The sequence below is a fragment of the Triticum urartu genome, chromosome 2A, assembly GCF_056163025.1.
Source record: "Triticum urartu cultivar PI428250 chromosome 2A, HENAU_Tu73, whole genome shotgun sequence".
Taxonomy (NCBI): Eukaryota; Viridiplantae; Streptophyta; class Magnoliopsida; order Poales; family Poaceae; genus Triticum; species Triticum urartu.
Window position 1 is genome coordinate 52,448,737 of NC_141874.1, and position 19,762 is coordinate 52,468,498.

The following is a 19,762-nucleotide window of genomic DNA, read 5'->3' on the forward strand; positions in this document are numbered from 1 at the left end:
GAGCGGGTGTGCCCAATAAAATCGGGGAGGACGTGGAGAGAATTGATGGCGTTGGATGCGTGTGACAGTTTTGCAATCTGCCACACGGTTGCCATATACATATTTCGTTTTTTTGGTTGAAAATCCTGTGTATCCAATATCTGCAGGGAATGGAATCCAAACGAACCTAGATCACTGCAATGACAGATACACCAAGAGAGGAGAATGTTGCACCCTTTTGTTTCACAGTGTGTGTGTCTGATCTTTAACCCCGGGATGCCCCAAGAATCTACAGCGTTTGCACACGTAGAGGCATACCAGCCATGTTCTCCATTGTTTTCACAAGATGCTATTTGGCTCTCCTTTGGTTTTTGCGACCCCATTGACCGTGTAATCCATGAGAGGGACCTGGATACGGTCAAGCCTCCATCCATGATCTCCCACTGCTTTGCTTAAGGTAATGTTAATGGAGGAGTAAGAAACAAGCTTACCACCATCACCACCACTACTAATCTACCACCACCACTCCATGTCCATGGCTACATGTCATGTGAGACCCACCGCCCCCCGTCCCATTCCTCCTCCCCCAATTCCACCACACAACGGTCCTCCGCTCCGCTCCGCTCCGCTCGCTCTGCCCGCACCGTACTGTTCACAAGGGGCGTGGGCGCCGGCCGCCGCCGCTGACCGGACCGATCCGTCCGTGCGAGCACCGGACGCGGCGAGGAGATCCCGGCTGATCTCCGGTTCTCAGACGCGTCTAGCTCCAGCGGGAGGAGGAGGCGGCGTCGTCGATCTCGGCGGGGGAAAGGCGCGAGCTCGGGCTTGCCTGACTTCTTGCTGGCGGCGGGGGCGAAGGGGAGGGCGGCGGCGATGCTGCGCCGGAAGTCGCCGTTCGCGGCGGCGCCGGCGGCCGCCAAGCAGGGGGAGGGGGAGGAGGCGCCCGCGCGCAGGCCCGGCGCGCCGCTCTCGCTCGCGGGCCTCCTCGTCTCCATCTTCCTCGTCGCCATCTTCCTCTACAACGAGGACTCGGCCGTCGTCAAGGCCCCAATCGCCGCCCTCGACGCCGGGGCCGGGGCCTCGCGCGCCCGGTCCGCCCCCGACCTCCACCTCCTCCACGAGGTCAACCCCCGCCCCCAGCAGCAGCAGCGGGAGCAAGGGGAGGAGGACGAGGGGCGTCGCCATGTGGAGCAGGTGGAGAGCAGGAGGAAAGCGAGCGACGGCGACAGGGTGGACGCGCCCGCGAGAGCCGACAAGCGCGCCGCCCCGGCCACGACGACCACCACCACGCCTCCTCCCAGCAGCAGCGGCGGCAACACCACCACCACCACGAGCAGCAGAGCGGCGGTGGCGGCGCCGGAGCCGGCGGCGTGCAACCTGTACCAGGGGTGGTGGACGTACGACGCGGAGGCGTCGCAGGTGCCGCTGTACCGGGAGGCGGAGTGCGAGTTCCTGACGGAGCAGGTGACCTGCATGCGCAACGGCCGGCGCGACGACTCGTACCAGCGGTGGCGCTGGCAGCCGTCCTCCTGCGACCTCCCCAGGTACCCATCGTCTACCTCCGGCGCCATTGTCGTCGTAGATCTCAACCCAACCCAACCGAGAATATTGAATCTCGGTGTCCAGGTTCGACGCGCGGGCGCTGCTGGAGCGGCTGCGGAACAAGAGGCTGATGTTCGTGGGGGACTCGCTGAACCGGAACCAGTGGGAGTCGATGGTGTGCCTGGTGTCGTCGGCGATCCCGGCGCGGGAGCAGAGGTCCCTGGCCAAGTTCGTCGGCCCGAACGGGTCGCTCAACGTGTTCAGGGCGGCGGAGTACAACGCGACGGTGGAGTTCTACTGGGCGCCGTTCCTGGTGAGCTCCAACTCGGACGACCCGCAGGCGCACAGCGTGGCGGACCGCGTGATCGCGTGGCGGTCCATCGCCAAGCACGCCCGGCACTGGCGCGCCGCCGACTTGCTCGTCTTCAACACCTACATCTGGTGGCTCAACAACTTCGAGATGAAAGTGCTGTGAGTCGCTCCTCCCTCCGACCGTCCTCCATTGCCGCTTGCTCCGGCGATGGATCAGCGAGTGATGTAGGTGGAATGGTGGTTGGCAATGCAGGAAGAACCCTCGGGCGATGCCGGACAAGTACACGGTGGTGGACCGGCCGGTGGCGTACAAGGAGGTGCTCAAGACGTGGGCCAAGTGGGTGGACCGGCACGTCGACCCCGGCCGGACCAAGGTCTTCTTCATGGGCATGTCGCCCAACCATGGCGTGTAAGTCACTCGCTCACTCACCAGCTCTCGATCAGTACACTAGCAGTATCAGTACCAACTTGTTCATTGCAAATGCATCGGGTTCCTCCATTCCCGTGCGATTTTGTTCTCAATCACGGGCAAGGCAGGGCTGGGATTCCAAAGCAAACAGGCTTCTCGGGCAGTGCTAATCCCCTTGTAGGAGTGCTAGACTATTGTATTACCAATTGTTTAGTGAGGGCACAAATCTTGGGTGAAGGGTAAATAATCCTGATCTCTGACTGGGCTGACACGTGCTTCACATTAGGTGAGCTGCCCGCTGCCCGCTGCCCGCACCACCCCACAGTGCGAGAACCAGAAACTTCGCAGGAGGGGAGGCACAAATCCGTAGAACCAGCACAAAATCCAGCCCGAGAGAGAGCACATGGGCATGGGCAAACCTTGGGCTTGGCTATTGAATTTCAATTGTGCCTGCCCCCCGGAGCTATCCCGCTGGCTACTAGTACTACTAGTACACGGCCTGGTCCAAGAGCAACTCAGCAGTCTCACTTGAGAGTTAGCAAGAGTTGAGAGCCGTGCCCACACTAGGTAAGGCAGCCCAGTCTCTTTCATCAGATCGCTCTCGGTCTCTTGCTTGCCAAGACCCGGCTGGCGCAATTGAATTGCAGGCCACTTTTCATGTTTAGGCCTGAGGGAGTCGCACGCGAGGGCCTGAGGGGGAGTGTTAAACGAATTATTTGTGTGTTGCACATGTGTTGATTTACTAGTAGGTACCCTAAACAATTGAACTACTCCATAATGCAACAAGTAGGTACGTGTTCCAAAACTAGCTACGACACGACAGGCCAAAAGCTAGCTGGACTGGGACTGGACTGGACCGGACTGCTGGAGCCTGGAGCGATCGATCCCATCGGAGTGTAGCCACGTTCGGAACAGCTGTGCAGCTTGATCGCTGGAGAGAAGCATGGTACGTACCATGTTGCCTGCTTAAACCAAGCTGAGCTTCATGTGATGCGCCGTACCGTTTTGGTCGATTTTTTGCTGGCAACTTCCGCTTTAAATACTGTAAGAAAATAATGATTCTACACACACACAAATGGGTATCGACAAGCACGTGAACACACCATTCCACCAAAAAGCAAGCAAAAGAAACAACCAAACAACACAAACAAGGCGGCATGTGTGCGAGGCAAATCATGGCGATGGCAACCTGACCTTAACCTGCATCACGAGTTCTCATCAGCCATCTCTGTCCGTGTTATTACAAGCTTTTTACTAACGAGTGTGTATCTCTCATGGACGTGCACAGGCCGGACGCGTGGGGCGGGGGGCCGGGCGCGATCAAGTGCGCGATGGAGACGCAGCCGATCCTCAACCACACGGGCCCGCTCTACGTCGGCACCGACTGGCGGCTGCACGGCGCCGCGGAGGCGGTGCTGCGGTCCATGCGCCGCGTGCCGGTGCACCTCGTCGACATCACCGCGCTCTCCGAGTTCCGCAAGGACGCGCACACCTCCGTGCACACGCTGCGGCAGGGCAAGCTGCTGACCCCCGAGCAGCAGGCCGACCCGCGCGCCTACGCCGACTGCATCCACTGGTGCCTCCCCGGCCTCCCCGACACCTGGAACCACTTCCTCTACGCCCAGATCGTCGCCGCCCCTCCGCCGCCGGCGCAAGCGCAAACCCTCATGCAGTCGTCGTCGTCGTTGTAGCATAGCCTAATTAGCAGTCGTTGCTGTGCTTGCTCTACTGATCTTCCTTTTTTTCTCTATGGGTTTTCTCTCTTTTTTGTTTACGTAACAATCTGTTGTCAAGCCGTGAGTAAGTAATTCTTTTGTAGAAGCACGAAAGGCTCCGGAAATGTGTGTGTGGATGGAGTGGCGCGACGATGGAAGGTGAAAAAGGAATGTGGACCACTGCTCTGATGAACTAGTAGTTGGGTCATTATTCCTGTTCTTGTTTTTCATCCGTGGCTCAATGATTATTCCTAGGAAAAAAGGTAGTATATCAAGAAACCAGAGGAAGCAAGAACACAGGTGACGTGAGCTCGGTTTCTCCAGCGAGTCCCCATCATGAATATACGCAATCATCACCATTTCCTAACCAGTGTCACGGCCGGCCGCAACATCATCGTACTTCCCATTGAGTTTTGTTGGTTTGAGACACCAACCTGGGTATGATGCTGGCGGCAATGTGGCCCGTCACCGCGTATAATGAGTGAGGGGTGGGGGCAGCAGTGGCCACCAGTGGCACTGGCATTTGTGAGTTCTCGGATGGGAGCGGCCAGCTTGCATCACCCCACATATTCTCGTAATTAAGAGGGGCTGTTCAAAGCGGTCCAGTTGAATCTTCTGCCCGCGACTTTACGCTCGCAGGAGGCACGGCGTGGCCAAACAGTGGCAGGGCCTACACCACATGCACCAAAGGAAATAACGCTAACCGACACAAAACATATGCGGGGTTCTAAAAAAACTGATACAGCTACAGTGATATGATGTCGAATATTAGGATATAAATGACCGAGCCGACACAAATAAATATCAGATTTAACACGCTGCAAAATGTCTGCATAATGAAAGCAAAAGATACAATTTTATTCCAAGGAAGGTCACTAACTAATGTACCGAGTGAGCAACGATACGCCTGATGCAGTATATTCCACTGAAATCCTAGAGTGTCTTCTCCTTATCCTTCCATGCTAATATTTGCCTATACAAGCAACAGGAGTAAAAGACTCATCGAAAAGGTACTTGGGCACTTTTCTTCTCTTTCACAGACCAGCACAGGGTTGCTTCTTCTCCGAAAGCCAGAAAACCGGATGCAATGCCTGAAGTGCAGGGCTTTCAAAACTGCCGCAAGATCTTCATCTATCAGTTTCTTCTGGTAGCTTAACATTTCCAAAATGTATCAGCTCCATCTCGTCTTTCCAAATCTGCGGGTCCAATCACAAATGCAGTTATCAACGGAACAAACCAAACACGCAAGCACAAGAAAGAAAAAGATCAGATAACACTAGCAGAACAGGTGTGAAGTACATACGTTGTGTCGGAATTCAATCCTAATGTGAGGAACATTTGTCTGGTGGATGTCATTGCCGTTGGGACCTCTTTTATAGTAGTTTCTACCAATCCAGTGTGACTAGATAAGAAAAGAAAAGAAAGGCCAGAGCTTACAGGGAGTCCATGACTTGGGTTATGTAAGAACAGAGGAAATTGGCAAATGAATGTACAATGCGTACCTTCAGCCTATGAGAGAAACCAGACTGGTACACAGAATTCCTGGCTATTTCACACAAGTCACAAGAGCTAAGCTTCCACAGCTGCCACAAGTAACAGTCGATAAAGAATTAGGCAGGTCTCTGAGTGGGCATGGAACAGATCACATAGTGGGAGGGAGCAAAGGAATTTACCGAAGCAGCAACACTGTATTCTTCAACCAAAGGTTCTTTTGTTAGGTGAATTTGTAAAGGGTCGTCAGTTGAGAGAGAAACATTCAGGCCTCTTAAGAAAAATGTTGGGAACGGGTTCCGGTGGTAGTCAATAAACAACGAGTTGTTGCTCAAAGGAGACATTGCAAGACCAATCTGATTGCAGGCAAAGAAATATGATTAGTTTCTTCTGAATAATGTCCTTAAAAGATACATAGAAAATGGCAGTGCTAACCTGAGCAAGATAATACAAGTACTGGAGGACAGGGGACTTCTTTAGATTCACCCCGTGAGCAATATTGTGAGAAGTGAGAAATGCTGCAGCAAGATGATCAATATCGCCAGCCTGAAGACAAGAAATCATTAAGACAACGTGTTCAAGTCAAATACAGATATGTACTCCCTCCGTCCCAAAATTCTTGTCTTAGATTTGTCTATATACGGATGTATCTAATACTAAAATGTGACTTGCTACATCTGTATTTAGACAAATCTAAGACAAGAATTTTGGGACGGAGGGAGTATATTAGATGCAGTATGGGTATACCTCTCCACAGTGTGGACGAAGTTTGATTGTTGTCATGCCCTTGGAGTCACGAAGCTGCATACAAAATGTTCTCTCTATTATTTTTCAAGTTTTTTATGAAAAATAAAGACACAGGAGATCTGGGCACAAAATGTTATTACCTTGTTCAGTGTGTAGAGGTTAGCATAGCAATAGTATACATAATATGCATAGGCTGGATTGAAAACATTAGTCCATTGCTCAGGAGTCGGCATGTGTTTTGTTGGGCGCCTTTCTGGTTTGCTTTCATCATCCACCAAATCTAAACCAACAACCTGAAGATAATAGCATGAGAAATAAAGATGGCTGGAGAAAAATGTCATGAATGGTCTACAAGAGAATAATAGTGTCAATGCACTGAGCTTTGAGGGCCCTCTTAGTGGAAGAAATTTGGAAAAAATCCTGCTGACTGATGGTTTTATACTGCAGGCAGGTAACTTTCTCAAGATTGTCCACACTTTTTCTACTAAAGTAGAGAACAAGATTGATCTTTCAAGCATTGGTCAATAAATTTTTCTTTAATAAGACACACAAGTCAGTTGCTTTTTCTATTTCATACAATTACAAGATGACTAGATTAGTGTTGAAAGCCACATCAACATAACGCAGAACAGTAACAAATATATAAAGTGCTTCCACTGACCTGTTCTAAGAAAACGTGCAGCTGAGGATGTGAAGAAGGATCAACAGTTACTTCAAAAAGTGGAAGAAAAATGTTGTCAAGGAGGTTCTGGAATGAATTAATCGTGCCCATCTCCCTGTATACGTTGTAAATCCGAGGAATCTGCAGAGAAAATTAAACACCACATCAGTGCAACTACTCCAGGTAAAAAAAGTGATTTATGTTCCAGTCCGGTTTTAGACAAAGGATATACATTGATTAATGAATATGTTAAGAGTGAATATAGAAATTGGAAGACCAGAAATACTGAAGAGGACAACATAGAGCCATTACCTGGATTAACCAAACAACATTCTCGCTGTACAATTCGTTATTCACTATCCAACTTGCCATCTGATCCCACTCACTTTTCTTTCTCCCATAAATAGATATTCGATACTCAGCCATCTGATAAAGATAATTGGAGTATGAGCATTAGCCAGAGCCATATAGCAAAAAAAAGGGCTAGATCAATGTGTAAACACTGCTTGTACATGAGTAGCCAATATTTCCACATTAAAAATTAAAAATATGAAAAGAACTATCTCTAACCCTCGACAAATCAATATAGAAAGAAGAAATCACCTGATATTTGCTTGCTTCAAGGTCAGCAAACACTTCTTTAGTTAATTCAGCGAGGAAGCGACCTAGTAATAAGACAGGATAATAGTTAACAAAATCATCCATGTACAGTCCATGTTGGCGGTGATTCTATTGCAGGATATAAGTTTAACAGTAGTACAACAGCTGAAATAAGAGAAATGAAAGAGAGTATACACATTCAGGCAACAAGACAAAACATATGGGCACCTTGAATAAGGTTGTCCTGCTTAAGAAAGATCTCCCTGAGGCGAGACTGGCCACATGGATTATATTTCAGATTGAACTTGTCAAAACGGTGAAATGTACTCTTATCAGCATGCACGTCCAAGAGATCAACATTGAGGTCATACCTATTGAGAGAGTAAACAGGTTACTACAAAAAAGGTAACAAGAAGATAAATAACAGCACCATCAGATAAAGGATTTCAGTTACCCAGTCAAGTCCAAACTCTCGAACACCTCCTTAAGAGTCAAATAGGTCCCATCTCTAAAAATCACAACCTACATAAGTGAAATTTTGGAGCATAGGTCAAGTGCAGGACGTTCTGTCTCATCAGGTTTATTGCTACGTGAGACAACATCAACAATCAGGCAGGAAGGAAGTGGATGTACCTCATCTGGTTCTTTCTTCAATTTTGACTTAATAAACCTCAAAAGATGCTTCTGGTTCATGCATGCAGAGTGATGAACATGAGTATCAACCTTCCTGACATTGTAGAAGTCCCTGTGTGGTGCAGCTTTCTGGGCAAGCAGCTCTCTATCGGCATTGACCATCAAATGAAGATTAAATTTCTGAAATTACACAAGCATGAAAACAGAGGTCAATGTACAGAATAAAATAGCTTGCGCATGCGACGTCATCAAGTTCTCAGTGAGATTTATAAATCAAGCTAGTTTCACAGGCCAGTCTGGAACAAATTCAATATATGCAGGCAACAATAGAGCAAGTGTTTGAAAGGAACAAAGTTCAAAAGAATTACTTGCTCTAGAAGATTTAAACGGTGATGACAGACGGTTCGGATATCCCCAGCCGCCAATACACGAAGGATATAATGCATATCAGTAAAGAAGGTGGTAGCATCAGCAACAGGATACAGTCTTTCTTTAGCTGCATCAACAAAGACAACGTGATGATCAACATGCCCTAAACTAAGAAAATCACGAGAAACTAGAAGAAATGAAATGGTTTTTCACTCACAATCTTTACTGGGGTACAGATGAACAACACCATCAACCATTTCAAAGTGATGCTGAAAGAAGGGAAAACAATGTTTTAGGGAAAGGAAAGCAGATATATGTGTAGCCAGTCATTATACGCATACCTAGAGAAATGCACTTACTTCAGTTTTGGTCTGATGTTCATAGTTGAACGGGTTTGGGTTAGGTTTGGGGGTACTAGGATCAGTTATTATTTCCTTCTCCCATGGAGCAACTTCTTCTCTGAAGATGTACTTCTCTCGTAGCTCAAGACATTTTTGAAGAACTTTGTACGCTTCAATTTCATCATGAGAAGGAGTTTCTGAGGCAAAATCAAGAATAAGTACAAGAGTAGCAACATGTAAGCAAAGAACACTAGCTATAATAGATTTTATTCTAGTGATCAAGATCAACACAATCAAGCTGATGCTATATATAGATAAAGGAATGGGCAAAGATGGCATGCACTGAACAGTGATGTTCGAAAACAACAAAGCTGGAAGATATAATGAGACAATCAACATTGGACCAAAATTATTGAACAAACAGATATAAGGCGAAAAAGCATACCAACAGCTGTAATATTGATCCTACTGAAAGTTTCATGCTCAGGTTCCTTTCGAAGTATATCAGCTGCTACTGGATTTAGCTGGATCCCATGGAGACTGCCAGTTGCACTGTGAGATCTAATCATGCTCGTTGATGGTATGTCCCCATTCTGATCCGCTTTAACAGGAACCGGGTCTGATCCCTGTGAAATTTAAAACAATGTTAGTCTATCAAGTACAGACATAACTAAGGTATTGCAAGTAGGAAGTTGTTTCTGAGCATGTTGTCACTCAGAAAACAAATTATCTACAAAAGTAAGCAGCAAGCACTGCTTGTCAAAGCATATGCATCTTGCACTTACAATAGCCCCATTTGTGCCAACGTAAACAGCATCTTCATTTTTGGAATCCGGCTCAAGATCAACATCCTCATCTGAATCTTCGATGCTCTCAAATGTGCTGACTGCAGGAACAGAGGATTTCGGTGTCGTTGGCCTAACCAGAGACCCAACTCTTTTGTTCGCAGCTGGAGATATAGTGGGCTTGCCTGAGTGGTAAAACAGGCCAGCATTAGCATAAAACGTCATGGGAAATTGCTTGCAGGTTACAACTGTTACAAAACATGCTTCCTGGTATTCAGTGCTTAAAACTGCAAGTGAAGCCATGTCACAATACACACTACACACTACTGTGTCTGTTTCTATTGTTTCATCACTACACGCGAAGCCATATTTGGAAACACCGAAAAGAGCTTACATAAGTTATTAATGAGCTGGATACATTTCCCGGATGCATAGTTTGGAGCATCGAGTTTTGCCAAAGCTGAAACCCTACATAAATCTGAAGTGTACGATATGCGGCGAATAGGAACTAGGTCAGTGGTGAGTACTGAGCCACAATGGGATGGATAAATTAACCCGGCCGACGCTAACACCGCTCTTCGGTCGGAAAAAAAAATCACCACCACTGACGAACTGCATCGTATAGCGCACTGAACTACTGAACAAATCACGCGGACGGGATCAGGCCTGTGAATAGTCGATGCCTCACACTGCCGCAAGCGCGCACATACCGCGCCGATCACATGGCATAGGGCGGGGATGCAGGAATCAGGAGAGCGGGGCGTACCCTCTCGGCCGGTGTGGAGCGGCGGGAGCCCCGGCGGGATGGGGAGGGTGCGGCGATCGTGGTCCCGGTGCGGGGGAGGGCCGCCGCCGTATTCCTCCTCCTCCACGTCCTCCCGGTCGGGGTCGCTGTCCTCGGCGCCGTCGGGGAGGAGGCGGGCGCGGCGGCGGTGGTCGCGGTCGAGGGAGCGGGCGAAGCGGAGCAGCTGGTCGAGGGTCTTGCGGTGCATGTAGTAGGCGGACGCGGCGGCGAAGGAGGCGCCGACGAGCGCCGCGACGGCCAGGTGCAGCGCGTAGGACGGGGAGGGCTCCATGGCGGCGAGGCGGGGCGGGGGGTCGGGGGCGGGCGACGGTGATGTGAGAGGAGCCGAGGGAGGCGGCGGCGGGGGCGCGGTTATATGAGGGGGGACGGGCTAGGGGAGTTAGGGGAAGGAAGGGCGCTGGCTGACCGGTGGGCCCCGGCTGCTGCGCACGGGGAGTGGGGTTTCGTGTGCGCATTTCGCTGGAGACCTTGGAGTATATCCATCGTCCACCTCGGAGAAAAATGGAGCATATCCATCGGTTGTGTTGCTACCACTGTTTTGTATTTTTCTTGGAGTGTTTTGTCATTTCTCTGCTCATACAAACGACCAAGTTGGTGAAGATGATGTACCCGTCGTTCGTCATCATTTCTGATCATCCGATTTACATCTAACGCGTGGCAGATAGGTTGGGGCAGTTTTGTAAGACACCCTATCACTTTGCTACACATTTGTAGAAAACTCCTTAGAGCATCTCTAACAGACCCCGTATAAGTGGTCAAACCAGTAAAATAACTGTTTTTCACAGTTTCAGTCGAAAAAACGGACCCGAACAGATCTCTTAAAATCATTCAACCCTTCAAAAAAATTACAAGGCCCAGTGAACACATGCCCAAGACCCGTGTATCTTCAGTTTCGAAGGCAATTTTGCCAGGGCCCTGAATAACAGTCAATGCTTAAAGCTCGCCGCCTGCAGTGAGCGCACCGCGGCTGCCCGTTCGCCCGACCGCCGCGCCCGTCTGCCCGTTGATGCGAGTAAGCTAGCTAGCTACGGTCGCGCTAGCTAGCTGAAACGATGCGAGCAAGCTAGCTACCTACTGTGAGCAAGCTAGCTAACTGAGTCCGGCCACCGCCCGCACGGCCCTGGCCTCCGCCTACGTGTTATGGCCGTCCCGCGTCTCCCTTCTCTGTCCGTCGGCCTCCGCTCTGGTGGTGTCTTCCTCGTCCGCATGTCGGTCAGCGCTCGATTTCAAATTGATGTGAGGAAAAGGTATATTCAGAGAATATTCTCTTTTACGGGTTGATTATATGGGGTTTGTTCGGCCGCCGCTCACGACAGCCCGTAAAATCGGTTTTCCGTGAACTATAAAAGCGATATAAGAGTCCGCGATATAAAGGGTCTGCTAGAGATTCTTTTTAGGTTTTATACTAGCCTAACGCATAAACACTTTGTTGTTTTTTTGTGGGAAGCATGGACACTTTGTTAGTTGGGTGTAAAATAACCATGCGTCCCGGAATATTTGTGGTGAATGTACATGGATACACACACATTATATTCGCCAAATAGAAACGGATACGCACATCGCATGCCTTGGTTCAGATTCTGTTTGCGTCGTGAAGCATTATTGAGCTTAGATCAACTGGGGTCAGTATGGACAGAAAAATAAAAATGAAAAATATTGGGGAAACTTTGCTTTTGCTCCTGGAGATCGACAAGGGTGCCATTACAATCACATCACTCGGATTTCAGTCCATCAGACTCGTACATGTGTCGAAAGTGGTACCCAAACAAAGCATACTGTCCCCGCACAAAAAAACAAAAACAAAGCATAGTGTCCCCGCACAAAAAAAAAACAAAACATAGTGGACGATGAATGGTGACAAGGAGGACGACACGTGTAAGCACGCGGTCGGTTTCAGAAAGGAATGGAGCCAAATCATGCGGCCAGCACGAAACTTTTGCCAGATCCATACGATGGGGTGGGATGCGCTTTAATGAGAGAACGTGCGCATCTTGAGTACGACCACTTCAATATGCAAGTGATCAATTGTTTATTTTCTGCCCCGTTCCTTGAGCAAGTGTCAAGTTTTTTTTTTAAGAGAAGAAAACAAGTGTCCAGTTGAAGAAAGTTTCCAGCCCGCCGGTGCCGTAAAAAAATTTTGTTTTCAGGTAACCGGACCGCTTGGGCCATTTACACGATAGAAACCAGGCCCGTGTTACGAAGAAAAGATGTCAAAAAATAACCCAGGCCCGTGCTACTTTGCTTAGGACGGTCTCGGGCAACCGAGATTTTAAAGGAAGCCCAATGGATACCAAACTCAGACGCAGCAGACAGACGCTGCAGCCGACGAAACCCTAGCTACCGTCGCGCGATGTCCTCAGCGAAGGAGCGCCCGGGTCATGGACCTGCCCACCCGACGACGGCCACCCCAGCCATCCGTCCGCCAGCTCCGAAGTCCCCACGGATTCATCCCGTCCCGCTCCCCGGCATCCCGACGAGACGCGCGAGGAGCCGTCCCCCATCGATCTGTCGAGCTTGGGCGGAGATTCAGAGTCGTCTCCGGTTCACAATCACTGGGACGACGGCATCCCCGTACGCGGCAGCGATTCTGATTACGATCCGCCGGAAGCGGACGCCGACGGCGAGGTGCCGGACTGCCCGGGGTGGAAGTCCGACGAGGAAAAAGCAACGAAAGTAGACGGCGCATGCGGCAGGGTTTACACCCAACGGAGCATCGCGTTCCGGAACAAGTACGAGGAGATTTGGGCAAGCGCGGTTGAGAACACCACGTTTCCTTCTCGTCCTCTGAGCCTTCCGAGGGCATGGCCAATGGGTAGCCCCAAAGGTGATGTTTCATAAGCCAACTAGGCTCGAATGCCACTGTGGCAGCAGGACCGCTGCTTGCATGCGCAAGGTGAAGCTTGCAGGGGAGACGGGTTCTTCAGCAGATAAAGAAGGAAAAAGTAATGAGGGAGAGGAAAAGAAGGGGTGGAGGAATGAAAAAGATGAACACATGGGGACCGAAGGATGACGGGTGTGAGGCAGCACCACCATAGCCACCATTGGACTGAAGCATGCGAGCAATAGCCTCAATCCTCCCATGCCTATGTGTTTGATGGAGCACCTGTCTTTTTTTCCGCCTCCATTGGTCATGCCCTAAGGATGTTCCCGTAGGCGACGGACCTATGCGCGATGAGGGGCTACTGCCACCACTGTGAGTTTAAAACCCACGACACTTCCACTACTAGATCAACGATCGGGTACCATGAGCCAAGACCGATGCTACAGATCTTCTTGCCGAGTCTATCGACCTTCGAAGCATACCCCGTTAGCGTCTACGGAATCGTCGCTGTCCGGGATGCCCTGGAGCCGCGGCGGAATCTCATGTTTAATCGTCCCGGCAGAGATGATGCTCTCACGGTTGATCGGGAATCCTTTACCTTGCCTCTTTTGTAGTCCTTGTCGAGGAATGTACATGATAAGGGAGAGGGCATTGCTAGAAGTTGATCTTTGGATGAAGGAGGAAGGGGATGGGTCATCCGACAAACCGCTACTTTCTGTGTATGCCGAGATCGATGGGGGGTATGACTTGGATGAACTGTTGGATGAAGAGGTTTCTAGTGACCTTGGCAGCTTGGTCGTCGACTATCTGTTACTTGATGAGAGTGTTGAGGTTGTAATACAAGTCTCTGCAAAGATTGACCGCCCTCACATGTGAGATTCACCGCGTTCACTAGTGGCTTTGATCGGGAGATTGTGTTGTCTGATGATAAGTTCTCTGGGAATGGAAAATTGTTCCGGCATGTCGTTGCCGTGAAGGCCGAGGGGAAATTGGATGTTTGCTTAAAATTGGAGGAATCATTGTTTTGGTGGACTTTAGAGGAAGGAGTTGTTGGAGCTGTTAGGTCCCCTGATGACCGAGTGTTAGACTATGCGCAGTTTGATGTAAGGGTGCTTTTTGCTCCTAAGAACGTTACCAGGGCTCGGTGAAACATAAAGCGAACTGAACAAGACATACCGTTCTGTAATATCCATGTTTTTCTATTCTTTACGTTATTTACTATTTGAATATCCTTTTGTAAGGCTCCTAGAGGTTTGACGCCTGACTTTTATATGTTACTCATGGCTTCTTTGATTCGTAGGATTCTAGAAATGTGGGAATAGAAGAAAAATATAGGAATGATGCTCATCCCAGTTCTACAGGATTTAGGATTGTTTGATAGCCTCATCGGGAAAACAAAGGAGTCTTTCAAAAAGGTTTGAGTGGATACTAAAAATCCTATGGAAGTAGTACAAAGAAATCATTAAAAAAAAGTTTCTATATGATTCAATCCTATGAATCAAACAACCCACATAGGAAAAAAAATCCCCATGATTCTAATCCTCCAAAATTTCTATGAAAATTCTTTGAATCAGTTGAGCCCCTTGTTCAGTTGTGGCTTTATTTATAAAGTGGGGCGAAAGCCTGTTTATAGATCAATGGAGCCCTTATGTGTTAATAAGAATGTGTGCATATTAAATCAGGATTTTTTTTTACAAATTCATGAATACTTTTTGAATTCACAAACATTTTTTAAAATGGCGTACATTGTTTTGGAACTCGTCAACAAGTTTTTATGCATAGGCGAACATTTCTTGAAATTTGGGAACAAATTTTCATATTCAGAAACAGTTTTTGTTTGTGACGAACATTTTTCTGAATTCATGAATGTTTTTTTGAATCAGTGAACATTTAAAAAAACTTGGATTTTGTTTAAATTCTCAAACATTGTTTTGATTATTTTCTATAAATGTGTGGACATTTTTTGTAGACATGAACCTTTATTTTTGAATCTCGAACATTTTTTGAATCGATGAACGTTAAAAAAAACTCATGAACATTTTATAAATTCACGATTTTTTAAAAAGACAAGAACATACATATAACAAAGTGTGCATCCCCATATATACAAGATCAAGCGCCTGTTCTGGTGGCTTGCTCGCACAGCAATGTGCCACAGTTTGCGGGTTTGCATCCTTGCGGCACGTTTTTTTTTTTCTTTTTTTCTCTGCCCACTGATATATGGGCTCTATACAGACGTCACCTAAGCTGACAGGTGTCGCGGGAGCAACTAGTTGACTAGCGCTCCTTTGTGCACTCCCTTCAGATTATTTTTTCGCACGTGTTTTCGGCTTTTTAAACGGTTTTTTTTTAGGGTTTTTTCGACGTTTTGGTTTCCACCAGTCTTCCTTAGCTTTTGGGCACAAATAAATTTTAAAAAATATTTGTGTGGAAAAACACATTTTTTTGCTTTCGCGAGAGGCACGGTTTTACTTTTGAGAGAGCCACAACCATGCCTCTCGAAAACGGAAAAAAATATGTTTTATGTTTTTTCTTCCGCAATAGGCACGGCTTTGCTTCCGCGAGAGGCATGGTTTTGCTTTCGTGAGAGGCATGACCGCGCCTCTAAAAAATGCATTTTCTGTTTTTCTTCTTCTGCGAGAGACATGGTTTTGCTTTCGCCAGAGACACGATCGTGCCTCTCGGAAACGAAAAAAAAACGCATTTTCTGTTTTTTTCCTTCCGCGAGAGGCACGACCGTGCCTCTCGAAAATGAAAAAAACGCGTTGACAGTATTTTTCCCTTCTGCGAGCCTGTGCCTCTCGGAAACGAAAAAAATGGGTTTTCTATTTTTTTTCTTCCACGAAGGCACGACAGTGCCTCTTTAGAAAAGGGAAAAAACTGTGCTCACGGTTTGGGTTTTTTGTGAAAAATACTTCGTTAAAATCTGTCAACATGAGGATCTAGTTTGGAAGATCTTGGCGTAAGGAATCCAATGGCGAAAACTATTCATGATTTGGAAGCACAGTTTAAGACATAAAACGTTTTGATTAAATGCATCTACGACAAAAAAGATAAAACTCTCATTTTGTGACAAGTGACGCTAATGCAGCGCGCCACTTATCACAACCTGGAAAGGTGGGGGTGATCTTTGCGAGAAGTACTTCTCAATTATTGATTTCGACGTCTCGCCTACGTAAATTCGAGATGCGTATGCAACATATAGAGTCAGGACTGTTGTTTCAACCTCAGGGAGCGTATTGATGACATATTTTCGTGTACTGGTACCGTATTGAAGCAATACACAAGTTTTAGGACCAAGTTGGATGTCGCCAGTGACTACGAGAACTATAGATGCAATTATCTAACATTACAAACCCCCACGGGGCACAGACGGACGAGCTGACCACAAACGCCAAACAGTTGACCAAGGCATCGAGGACATTGTAGCTCTGATTTTGAAACGGGGCATTCCTGAGTCACTGGTGGAGGTTGGTGCCTGGCACATTTTGTGGCGAAGAAGTGAATTATGCAAGGGAGAAACAGTGTGAACGCTAGAAAGTAATGTCTTTCCCATACATGTGATCACATTTATTATGCCAGATCCAAGGTGCCGACCGAGAAACAAAATTTGCTAAATTTTGCCAAATTTAACCATGCACGGAGATCTGTGGTCTCTCCGCCTCCCGGCGCCGGTATCTGCCAGGTAGACCACCGACGGAATTAGCCGTGAGGACGAGGGCCGTGTTACATGCTAGCTAGGGGTTTCGTTTTTCTTTAAGAGCACATTTGCGTTTCTCAAAAAATGAAAAGAGAAAGAAGGAGACCACAAGTTTTGGACCATGACCATGTCGCCTGACACCGATAAGTGCCGGCATTTCCTCTGATCGAAATCGGTTTCCGAGTTTCGACCGTGTCGCCGGAGACCGATGGCTCTGGCCACGCACAGCGACGTCCCCAGTTAAACTAGCGCTTTACCCCGCCGGACAAACAAAAATGGTTTTTAATCAATCATCAACCAGCACTGCCGCCGCTGGCAAAACAAAAACATCTTCAAACATAAGGATCGGCTAACAATAACCTAACAATCGGTCGCTGTCTCGGCGCCGATTGACGGCGACAACGGCAGCTTCCGGGCAGCTTCGCGCGCTCGTCCGGAGCGTTGCGGCTAAGCTAGGGATCGCGCCCCCCCGCGTTGTGTTCGCCGACACGTCGCCGGTCTGACCCGGACCCGGCTCGCTTTGCTTCCCTCTCTTCTTTTCCTCCCTGCCTTAATCGTCGAGCGGTCCGGGTCGAGGTCGGCCACTCGACCCACTCATGATGCCCCTTTGTACTCCACTGACCGCTGCTGGTTGATCGTTTCAAAACACTAGCTAGGGTGTGAGAGGAAAGCGTGGGCGGCCAATCGGGTGCGCACGCGTGGGGGTGCACGTGGCAGCCATCGTGTGGCTAGGCACCGCACTATGTTCTCGTAAAATTAATGTCATGTCGCGAAGCAACATGCGGTTAGATGGTTAGAAGAACAATGCTGTTCCAGTTTATCAGAAACCAAATCTTGAAGCTCGCATTTGTTCTGAATTCGATTTCCGGCGATATGCGTTTAGTAGGAGGAGATGTTCTCGTTGACTACGAAATACGTAGGATGACTTTGTAAAATCACATGATGAGCTTAGTCTTTCGGAGATGCTCGTAGGGGTATGTGTGTGCATTCGTAGGGTTGAGTGTATACATGTATGAGCGTTTGTGTCGGTACTGTGTTAAAAAATAATTAATATCATGTCAGTAATATGGTTGTTAATTGCGGCGTCGAGTCACTGGGTGAGCAGGTCGCACGGATCTCTCGCCCCGTCGCTCGCCGGGTCTCCATCCTTCTTTGACCGATTAACCTAATCGGCCGAACTATGCTAAACAAACGCGCGCGTCGACGTCGTGTCCGGCCGAGCGATAGCAGCTAGTACCAGCTCGCACCCCCTCCCTCCGCCTACATATGCGAGGAGCCCATCAATGGAGCAACAAGAAAGAAGCTCACCATCGGAGTTGGAGCTAGGAGAAGGAGTTCTCGCCGCAAAGCATACTGCAGGCCAGGAAAGAAAGTAAGAAGGGAAGGGCACATGACGTGCGCGCTGGCACCGGGCTCGCCGGTCTTCTCGCCGTCCCGGCTCGGCCTGTTGGAGCAGCTGCAGCTCCAGAACCACCACGGCTGCTCCAGCAGCGGCGCCTGCTTCCTCCCCTCCTCGCCTCTCCGCCCCTTCGCCCACCTCCGCGCGCGCATCCACCCCGAGCCCTCCCCGTGCGCCGTCCAGCCGCCGCCCGCCGCCAAGGCCGCGGACCCTTCCTCTTCCCCTGCTGTTAAAGCCCCGGTCAAGCGTCGCCGCCCGGCGCCTCTGCTCGTGCCGGCCGCGGCCACCGTCGCGCCGGCGGTGCTGGAGGCCGCCGCGGCGACCGGGGTGGAGGAGGTGGCCGAGCAGGGCGAGGGCTTCGCGGCCTTCTGCCGGAGGGGCAAGGGCCGCAAGCGGGTCGAGATGGAGGACCGCCACGTCGCCGCCGTCGCGCTCGGCGGGGACCGCGCGCAGGCCCTCTTCGGCGTGTTCGACGGCCACGGCGGGAAGGGCGCCGCGGAGTTCGCCGCGGACAACATGCCGCGGATCGTGGCGGAGGAGCTTGAGAGGTCGGCGCGAAGCGGAGGACGCGCGGCGGTGGAGGGCGCCGTCCGGCGTGCGTACCTGCGCACGGACGAGGAGTTCTCCACCACCTCCTCCAAGAACCGGGAGCAGGCGGGCGGCGGGGCCTGCTGCGTGACGGCGCTGCTCCGCGAGGGCGGGCGGCAGCTGGTGGTGTCGGGCGCCGGGGACTGCCGCGCGGTGCTGAGCCGCGGCGGCAGGGCGGAGGCGCTCACCGACGACCACCGAGCGTCGCGGCAGGACGAGCGGGACCGGATCGAGGCGCTGAAGGGCGGGCTGGTGCTCAACTGCCGCGGCGTATGGCGGGTGCAGGGCTCGCTGGCCGTGACCCGGGGCATCGGCGACGCGCACCTCAAGCCGTGGGTGGTGGCGGAGCCGGAGACGAGGACGGTCGACGTGGGCGCCGACTGCGAGCTGCTCATCCTCGCCTCCGACGGGCTGTGGGACAAGGTGGGCAGCCAGGAGGCCGTCGACGCGGCCGCCGCCTCCTCCGGCGACCTGCCCGCCGCGTGCCGCCGGCTCGTCGACATGGCCGTGTCCAGGGGCTCCTCCGACGACATCAGCGTCCTCGTCGTCCAGCTCCAGCGCCGTCCTCTCCGATAAGACTGCAGTAGTAGTAGTAGTAGTAAGAGTTTAATTAACACGCGAGAAGATATGCATCGGCGGCGCCATGGATGATCACCCTACGTGTAGATAGAGAGCTTTTTGACGTCGTCTTTCTCGTCCCCGGCCGCTCGATCGATCCGGCTGCTGGTGCTTGTAACAAGATCAAGCACTGTTAGTGCTAATAATCATCATCCGGTTGAGATTGCAATCACCCTAGACGGGAATAATCTTCTGAAAAACAATCTTCAGTTAAAAGGGCAGAGATGTATCACCATGTGTGATCTTG

At 50.0% G+C, this 19,762-nt stretch overlaps 2 protein-coding genes and 2 pseudogenes across 2 annotated transcripts; 3 read left to right on the top strand and 1 right to left on the bottom strand.

Annotated features, from left to right (window-relative positions):
- Positions 1 to 471: 471 nt before the first annotated feature.
- LOC125535494 (xylan O-acetyltransferase 6) lies at positions 472 to 4,187 on the top strand. Its single transcript, XM_048698555.2, has 4 exons — positions 472 to 1,523; positions 1,606 to 1,992; positions 2,087 to 2,242; positions 3,531 to 4,187. Exons 1-4 carry the CDS (start codon positions 853 to 855, stop codon positions 3,931 to 3,933), a joined length of 1,617 nt encoding a protein of 538 aa, XP_048554512.1. The 5' UTR covers positions 472 to 852; the 3' UTR covers positions 3,934 to 4,187.
- A 526-nt stretch (positions 4,188 to 4,713) lies between these two features.
- On the bottom strand, positions 4,714 to 10,699 carry LOC125535493 (putative AMP deaminase). The gene is made up of 19 exons (XM_048698554.2): positions 10,351 to 10,699; positions 9,585 to 9,769; positions 9,245 to 9,425; positions 8,818 to 8,996; positions 8,676 to 8,727; positions 8,458 to 8,585; positions 8,090 to 8,269; positions 7,911 to 7,978; positions 7,685 to 7,827; positions 7,460 to 7,521; positions 7,169 to 7,282; positions 6,857 to 6,997; positions 6,336 to 6,488; positions 6,196 to 6,249; positions 5,884 to 5,994; positions 5,631 to 5,804; positions 5,460 to 5,540; positions 5,261 to 5,359; positions 4,714 to 5,153 (listed from the first exon to the last, which is right to left on the bottom strand). Exons 1-19 carry the CDS (start codon positions 10,658 to 10,660, stop codon positions 5,085 to 5,087), a joined length of 2,484 nt encoding a protein of 827 aa, XP_048554511.2. The 5' UTR covers positions 10,661 to 10,699; the 3' UTR covers positions 4,714 to 5,084.
- A 781-nt stretch (positions 10,700 to 11,480) lies between these two features.
- LOC125540904 (uncharacterized) lies at positions 11,481 to 14,949 on the top strand (annotated as a pseudogene).
- Positions 14,950 to 18,122: 3,173 nt separating this feature from the next.
- On the top strand, positions 18,123 to 19,687 carry LOC147983637 (putative protein phosphatase 2C 32 pseudogene; annotated as a pseudogene).
- The last annotated feature ends 75 nt before the right edge of the window (positions 19,688 to 19,762 follow it).

Excerpts from the sequence above, each read along its gene's own strand:
- LOC125535494 (XM_048698555.2), top strand. The coding sequence starts at position 853 with ATGCTGCGCCGGAAGTCGCCGTTCGCGGCGGCGCCGGCGGCCGCCAAG. Across the intron at positions 1,524-1,605 it reads TCCTCCTGCGACCTCCCCAG|GTTCGACGCGCGGGCGCTGC; the intron begins GTACCCATCGTC and ends CTCGGTGTCCAG. Across the intron at positions 2,243-3,530 it reads ATGTCGCCCAACCATGGCGT|GCCGGACGCGTGGGGCGGGG; the intron begins GTAAGTCACTCG and ends GGACGTGCACAG.
- LOC125535493 (XM_048698554.2), bottom strand. The coding sequence starts at position 10,660 with ATGGAGCCCTCCCCGTCCTACGCGCTGCACCTGGCCGTCGCGGCGCTC. Across the intron at positions 6,489-6,856 it reads TGCACGTTTTCTTAGAACAG|GTTGTTGGTTTAGATTTGGT; the intron begins GTCAGTGGAAGC and ends TATTATCTTCAG. Across the intron at positions 5,360-5,459 it reads GTTTCTCTCATAGGCTGAAG|TCACACTGGATTGGTAGAAA; the intron begins GTACGCATTGTA and ends TTTCTTATCTAG.